This window comes from Mizuhopecten yessoensis, unplaced genomic scaffold, assembly GCF_002113885.1.
Source record: "Mizuhopecten yessoensis strain PY_sf001 unplaced genomic scaffold, ASM211388v2 scaffold775, whole genome shotgun sequence".
Taxonomy (NCBI): domain Eukaryota; kingdom Metazoa; phylum Mollusca; class Bivalvia; order Pectinida; family Pectinidae; genus Mizuhopecten; species Mizuhopecten yessoensis.
Window position 1 is genome coordinate 273,021 of NW_018403715.1, and position 8,876 is coordinate 281,896.

At 41.6% G+C, this 8,876-nt stretch overlaps 1 protein-coding gene across 1 annotated transcript; it reads left to right on the forward strand.

Annotated features, from left to right (window-relative positions):
- Positions 1–2,424: 2,424 nt before the first annotated feature.
- LOC110452616 (uncharacterized protein F54H12.2-like) lies at positions 2,425–3,729 on the forward strand. Its single transcript, XM_021501251.1, has one exon. It carries the CDS (start codon positions 2,425–2,427, stop codon positions 3,727–3,729), a length of 1,305 nt encoding a protein of 434 aa, XP_021356926.1.
- The last annotated feature ends 5,147 nt before the right edge of the window (positions 3,730–8,876 follow it).

The window sequence follows — 8,876 nt, forward strand, 5'->3', positions numbered from 1 at the left end:
TAAAAAGAAGAAAATCATTCAAAAGGGTGGATTTCTCACGGCTCTTTTAGCCCCGTTGGCGGCTACGTTCTTACCGGGACTCATTTCTAAAGTGGCTTCGATATTTCAATGAGAATCCGTCACGTGGTCATGTCTGGACGCGACGTGCGCTCTAGACCCAAACCGCCCGTCTCGACGTCCGTGATGTCGCTGAACGCCCTGGACGGAGAAATGAATAGGACGTTAGATAGGCTGGACATGGCGGACAGCCAGAAAGCGACGTTATACGATCAGCAACTTAGGAAATACGTCGATCGCTATAGAGAATTCTTAGGTAGGGACGGTACTACGAAGGCACCGACGCCTACCGCGGCCCCCGAGCCTCGGATAGAATCCGCAAACGAAGGCGACCACATAGAAAATGCCATTTTAGAAAGCATTCCGCGCGGAGCTCATTCTAAAACTAAACTGTTGTTGGGAAGATTGAAAGACGTCATTCAATGGAACAACCGCGGCGAATTCGGATACAAAGGAAGCTCCGTGATTCCAGGATCGAATCTGGTGGATTTAGTCGGTAATGCCGCACGACCGTCCTCACTCAAACACGTGGCTCCCAAGGGTCTCGACGAATTTCTGGGTGCATTCAAACGCTCGAATGCACCTCAAAGTTGGATGAGTAATAAGACGTACACCTCAAGAATTCAAAGGCTGTCGCCCGCCACGCCGACCGGGAGACGCGTTAGAACTCCCGAGCGCACTCCCGAGTTACGCAGCATACCCGAATCGTGGAGCGAAGACGAAGACGAAGACGACAGCGGTTTTATCTCCTCGTTCCACACTCCGTCTACAGTGCGGAAACAACAAAGCTGGTCGCCTTATTAGTCAAGCGAGTCACCAAAACATCTATAAATGGGAACTCGCTTTCGTGGTTACTTACAAGAAATGTCGGAATCAGGCAGCGACGCTAGGTGGTCCGTGTTTGGCAAGAGAATACCAAAAGGAGAGATATTGTTTTTCGTTCAAGTCTTCGTAGTGTTCACGATAGGCGTAAGTTGTATAATCAACTTATCGTTTTCAAACGGACAAACGGAGTTGTGGATCACTCTACTGAGCAGCAGTCTAGGTTACGTACTTCCAAATCCGTCCGTCAAACGTAGTCATAGAGATGTTTTATCTGACGTTACCAAGTAACAGTAGCATTGATTATTATCCAGGAAATACTTTAACCACTTATACGCCGCGGTTGTCACAACCCTTAGATCTGAAAGGAAATTGGGAGGTGGGATTAGCCGAGATACACTATCCACATCTGTGGTATAACGTGAAAAGCGGCGAAGCTCAGCTGAAGTTATCACTGGGAGCAGGTAACGAGGCAAGTACCGGATTGACGATAGACATACCGGAAGGATATTATTCATCGACGAAAAGAGTGCTGAAGTACGTGGATAAAGCTAAGAGAATGATTTCTCACGGCGATCGGTTTAGCTTTCACGTCCACGAACACGATCACAAAGTTAGGCTTCACATTACCAAAGGCATGCACGGATACCTCACGCGGGCTTTAAGCGAAATGCTCGGTTTTAGAAAACAAGAATTCGCGAACGGAACGCACACGGCGGAATTCAATAGTGACGTTCGGAGAGGATTTTATTCTCTGTACGCTTACTGTCCTCTCGTCGAATCGAGAATGGTCGGAGATACGAGAGCTCCACTACTACGCATCGTTCCGATAGAAGGCAAACCTGGCGACACGGTGTGTAAAGTAATCGATCCCGTACACTACGTACCTTTACAACAGCGTCAATTTCAAGAAGTGGAACTCACGCTGAGAGACGACACGGGCGCACCCGTACAGTTCGAGACCGGCAAAGTAGTGATGACGTTACATTTCAAAAGAAGACCCTTAGACTTTCCCTAAAAATGCTATATATATACGATTCGAAACGACAGTAATCAACATTTTAAAAACTTTCAAGATGAGGCACCCTCCACACAGAAGCGATTCCTACGTGTTCGATCGGTATTATCTCGATCAAGCCGGAAGCGGAAACAACGTTTTCGCCGGAAGTCGAACGCAGAGAGGTCACGGTCTTGGTTCAATATTCAGCGGTTTGTTTAAGGCTGCAGCCCCGTTGTTAAAAAGAGGTGCGAAGGCATTAGGAACACAGGCTTTGAAAACGGGTATGGAAATAGCAGGCGACGTCATAGACGGCAAGAATATCAAAACTGCAGCGTTGTCTAGGGCTCGCAACGCCGGAAGTGAATTGAGAAACCGCGCGTTAGACAACGTTAGCGAAGGTCCGCCGGGACGACGTCGAAAATCAAAACCTAACAAAAAGAGAAGAGTGGACTATTTAGATGATTAGGGGCAGAAAAGTGTATAAATATAAACGAAATGTACCGATTTTCCGTTCGACCGCTTTTAAACTTCGCAATACATAAGTCATGTCGTTAGTTCATCCGAATTCGAGCGAGTGCGCGAAATCCGAATTGGATCTTTTTGACGTACCTCCCACCCAGACGAGTGTCGAAGACGGCTACTGGCAACAGATCGGTACGGTGACGTCGGTCAACGACGGAGGTCCGTACACGTTTAAGATATCTGGATCCGGAGAAGATTACCTAGACTTGGGGAACACAAACCTATTCGTGAAAGTAAAGTTGGTAAAGAAAGACGACGGTGCCGCCCTAGCGGCTGATTCGAACGTAGCTCCGACTAATTTATTCTTACATTCGCTGTTCAATAACGTGAGCGTCAGTCTAAACGAAAGGCTCGTGTCTCCGCCCGACAATGCCTATCCGTACAGAGCGTACATCGAAACCCTGTTAAGTTACGGGCCCGCAGCTAAAGACTCTCAACTGACAGGCTCCATGTGGTACAAAGATACCGCAGGTCAAATGGACACTCAGGGCGACGAAAACTTGGGATACGTCGCGAGGAAAGCGATGACGGCAAGAAGTCGCACCGTCGATTTGATGGGGAAAATCCATGCGGACGTGTTTGCACAGGAACGCTACTTAGTCAACAACGTCGACGTGGAAATAAACATGTCACGCAGTAAGGACGTGTTCTGTCTCAATGCAGAGGGCGACACGTTTAAAGCAGTAGTGCAAGATATCTGTCTGTACGCAAGGAAAGTGCGTTTGAATCCGTCCGTTCGCCTTGCTCACGCGAGAGCCATGGAAAAAACTCCCGCCAAGTATCCGATACGGAGAATAGAAATGAAAGTGACGTCCGTGCCTCGAGGTAACATGGACTTTACCAAGGACAACCTGTTCATAGGACAGATGCCCAAGAGGATCGTCCTGGGCATGGTCGACACGGACGCTTTTAACGGTACCGCCACCAAAAATCCTTTCAATTTCAAACACCACAAGGTCGATTACGTGTGTCTGAATGTGGACGGGAAACAAATTCCAGCCAAGCCATTACAATCGGACTTCACGAACGGTCAGTACGTGCGCAGCTACATGAATCTCTATACGAGCACGGGTAAAATTTACCACGACGAGGGAAACAACGTGTCTCGAGAGGAATTCGGGAAAGGATACACCCTGTTCGGATTCGACCTCACGCCCGATCTGTCGGAGATGGGCACATTTCATCTCATAAAAAGCGGAAACATGAGTCTACACCTTCATTTCAACGAGATTTTAACAGCGACGATCAACGTCATAGTGTATGCAGAGTTTGACAACATCATAGAAATCGACCGTAACAGACAGATTTTATTCGATTACAGCGCATGATGAATACCATTCAAATAGATTCCATCTTGAACAAAAACTGTCCTCATTTCAAAGGCGTGTACGCCAGAAACAGATTACCGAGACGATTAAACGTGCCGTGTGCACTCGTGTGTAACACAGATCCCGATACACTTGAGGGTGAACACTGGATTGCGGTGCACATAGACGGTGAAGGCCACGGAGAATATTACGATCCCTTCGGATTTCCGCCGACGAACAAAGTATTCACTAATTTCATGGACAGACAGTGTCGAAGTTGGACGTACAACGACGTTAGAGTACAACACCTCCACTCGTTAGTGTGCGGGCAACATTGCATTTTCTACATAGTTCAGAGATGTAAAGGAAAAACGATGTCCGACATAACGTCCTTATTAAAAAAAAGACTTTCATGCCAACACGTATTTCGTAGACGACTTCGTAAGAACGCTCGTTTCGTGATGTCTTCGTTTGCCAACAAATCCATGGGATGGCTGGGGGGTAGCTTATGTAAATGATAATCAATCAATGTATCAAATAAAAAGAAAAAAAACAAAAAACAAAACAAAACAAAACAAAACAAAACAAAAAATTCAAAAACCAAACAATTAAAAAAAATTAAAGCGGGCAACAATGAGTCAGTTGGGCACTGATGATACCCCCGACTATGATCGGATAATACGGGGAAAAAAACCCGGGGGACCCGTAGTCACATCTTGATTGCTTTGTTGAATGCCTTAGCTCGATTAGCAAAATACTGTCAAACTTTGAGACTTATGACGATCGAGGACAAATAAGGACAAATAGTGACATCTAGGGGACAACTAGGGTCTAATAGTGGACAAATAGTGGACAAATAGGGGACAAATAGGGGACAACTAGGGACAACTAGGGGACAATAGGGGACAAATAGGGGACAAATAGGGACACATAGGGGACAAATAGGGAGAAATAGTGGACAAATAGTTGACAAATAGGGGACAAATAGGGACAACTAGGGACAAATAGGGGACAAATAGGGACAAATAGAGGACAACTATGGGACAACTAGGGACAAAAAGGGACAAATAGTGGACAAGTGTGTACAAATAGGGGACAAATAGGTGACAAATAGGGGGACAAATAGGGGACAAATAGGGGACAAGTGTGTACAAATAGTGGACAACATACAATACAGAATCAGCAGTATCTGCATATTTTTACATCAAAAAAAATATTTCGTACTTGTTTTAATTTAGTCTCGAAATACGTTCTTTCACATTGATCGATTTATCTATCTATTATTAAAATAACCTTAGTTTCAAACTTCTTAGAAAAAATCAAGAAGGATTCTATACATAAAATAAAATAAAAAATAAAATAAAAAATAAAATAAAAACGACAATTGCGCGCATCGAACCCGCGACCATGCGCCCTCAATCAGAATTCGACCAATCGCATTTAAGGAAGTAAAAGTATCAGCCACATTGAAACCCAAAACATCTAGAAGAAAAAAAACGCATATCGACTTGCACTTTCTGCTACAGCACCGACACACTCACTTCCTACACGAAAAGAAAGTTCATCTCGATTTAATACCACACTCGAAAACACCGTAAATATGCCGTGAATTTTATTTATATTGTAAATAACGCATTATTGTGAGAAACAGAGCCCCTCATTTTCACGGAGACATGATTGCAAACGGTCTACAAAATGTAAAGCAGCAGCAGGAAAAACCAGAAGAACTGATAGAGATTGTCTACTAATATTTATTGAGTATATGTACAATGAAATGCATTCTGTTTCCTTCTTCTTCTTCTTTCTCATAGGGTCCAGCGATCGAGTGTAGTCCCATTACCTTGCATACCTAAAACAGAATGGGAAGTATTTAATACATATACAGGGGCGATAATCCTGTCAGTACCTCAAAAATGATGACGTCACAATCAAAACACACATGATGAAGTGACGAAGATGTGGGCCGCAGGGTCGGGGGGATGCTAAGGAAATCCGCCATTTTGAATCCAAGATGGTTGCTAGCCTTAGCAACCAGATTCAAAATGGCGGACTTCCTTAGCAACCCAACCCCACGTCGTCGTCTATTCATCAATTAACCTTTCTTATACAACTTTAGTGTATTTTATTTAGCTCACCTATATTTTATTTAGCTCACCTATATTTTATTCATCTACGAGTCTTATGTTTATGTTGCATGTTGTTTTTGTATGTTTTAAATTGTACCTATGTTTGTTGCAGAAATAGCTCTACCGCGCTAATGTTTGTATGTTTATAGTATGCGACGTTAAATAAATATTCTTGTATCTTGATCTTGTTATTCAAGAGTTGTTCTATCTTCTAGCTACCCTACTGTTGTTTGTAAAAGCATGAATGTGCTTCTCAAGCAAGATTTTCTAAAATAATCGAGATTATTTAAGGGGAAAGGGAGGGGAGTATTAAGAAATGAATTTTTAAAAACTAATAAGTAAAAATTCAATTATTAATAATCCTGTTTTCTAATGTTTCCGGTAGCCTTACATATTTTATTAAATAGATTCCCCAATCAAGATAACATATATGCATAGAGTTGAGTCAATATAGTCTGAGTTAGGTTTCTGTGATGAAGTATTCCAAAAGTGTGGTACTATAAAAGAGCTGCTGGAAATACGGGCCCATAACATGCAAAACGATTACGCGTACACTCTCACATCTACCGGGCTACTTATCCGAGTATGCTGGTCTCCTTCACAGAGGTACCAAACAGTACCGATTCAAATTAGAAACACACCCAACTTTCATTTGACAGCATCAACAAGAGAGTCGACCAGAGGGTTCGTTTTGTAATATTGAATATTTAAGGAATCATGGCAAAACATTCAAGCTAAAAGCGAATACAGAATACGTGTTTCGGGCTCCGCCTCTCAATGCCAAGGTTGATTTTTTTTTTTCAAATTTTATTTCCTTGTCCAATTGATGTTTTATAGCAACTTTTGTATGAAGTGGGTTTTGGTTCGAAACTCAATCAATTCCGTGGTTAAGATTCATGAACTAAGTCCACGGGGGCGGGACCAGAGAGATGATCCAATCCTGGTAGCATGATTGTGCCCAACAATTTTATATGTGGTTGCGGGATGGAGATCTCAGCATTTATGACCAAATAAATATAAAATTAAGTTTCCACTCTTAATACTTCTATACCTAGTACTCAAATGAAGAAAAATACTTACGTTCATGTGGGGGGAAAAATGCGTTACAAATAAAGTTGCGGGTCGAACTCCGAGAGCATTGGATAGTACGCATGAATGTATTCGTCTCTGTCAACAATTCCAAAATCAAATCCGACGGATAGAAAGTTTGGATCTAAGGACGAAAGTAGCAATTCCAAGATACAAGCATTGCAATAACAATGATGTAGAGGTTGTCCAACGAGTGATGGTTGGTTAGCATGTTTATCCAACTCGAGTTATTCAATTTTCAAATTTTATAAAGACACGAGGTTTACCGAGTGTCTTTACAATTTGAAAATTAATTAACTAACGAGTGTTTGATAAACATGATAAGCAACCATCACGAGCTCGAGTAACTTTTTGTTCTCCCACACCAAACATCTGTTATATCTAGAACTCTATATTATTTTTGAATATGCACATGTCTGTACATTGTTCCTGCTTCCGATAGGGGAAACAATTGTCATGACTTATGACGTCACAAATCATTGTTAATTGACGGTATACTTAGAAGATTGACCAATGAAATCACGTCCAGGGTGTTACACACTACAGTTGAGTAAAAGCAATGTGTAAAATCGGCATTTTTCATAAACTGGCTTATTGTCAATTTTATACATAAAACTACTCCGTATCAGCTATGCTGGTCAAATTTGAAGGTTGCTGTTTTATTGCAGATTAAAACAACATTCGTCATTCATATAAATTAGGTACATCTATTTTTTATCGATGATAGTCACATTAACAAATATTTGCATTTAACATTCGTGATGAGGTAACAAACAATTATATTGCTGGATCAAATAAACACAGTAGATTATAAGATGCTCGGAATAAGATGTCCCGCCTATACACATGACATGTGTAATTATGGTGAACGTTAGTGGGTCTTATATTTATTTAAGCATTAAACTGCTTTAAGTTGGCATTCATAGGCAAAGGCAAATTCCGTTAAGCGCTAGCGCTTCATGTTGGATTTGCCTTTGTCCAGTTGGAATTCATAGACAATTGAAAGCAGTTCAATACTTATATTTACCATTTTTGGAATCTGTTCATATCATAGAAAAAAATCAATTACGCTTAATGTTATTTGGCATTTAGTTTAAATAATGTATGTATCGTGTATGCCTGTTCATTGAATAGAATAGCCATCGTCCGGGGATGGTCAGTAGTATCCAACGAAACAATTATGACGTCATAGTAATGATGATAGCAGGGGCGGATCCAGGATTTCCTAAAAGGGGGGCCGAGAAATTTTCTCAATAGTCAACGGTGTGCTGCGAAAGGCAGCAGCCCGAGCGCGTAGCGCGAGGAGGGGGAGGGTACAGACCCCCTCCCCGTAAGGGGGGTTTGGGGGATCTCCCTCCAAAAAAATGTGTTTTCTAGAACGTCTCAGAAGCGATTTCCCGTGTTCTGAGGATTGTTTTTATGTTTAATTAACAAGAATAAAAAAATATATTTTAAGTTTGGCCCAAAGACTTTTTTTGTGTACTGGAAAGAAAATTAAAGTTTCGGTTCAAATTCTCTATCAACAGTGTGTTTTAGAAGTCAGATGGTATTATTATAGGGGCAACCTGGTGATGACAAATGTATGAATCCACAGGGGGCTTGTTCATTATTACCTAATTTGGCGTCCCGCCCGCAAGGGGGATACGAGAGGTCCACCGTAAAAATATAAATCTAGTCTTCAGACATTGTACGTTTGTCGTACAAAAGAACAAATAACACCATAACATCGTTGCTGTTTAATTAATGAGTTTTGGACCTTTTTTTTGCTAAAAAACATAAAATAATTGTGAAATGCACTAATGTAACGGTTTCTGACTTGGAGCATGTATATTTTATAGTTGAAGTATGATGGTTTGACATTTTTTTTTATCAGAGTATGTCTTTAATTAATGAATATGATAAATTGCCATATTCAATACAATATTAGCAGATTACGATAAAAAAAAAAATCTT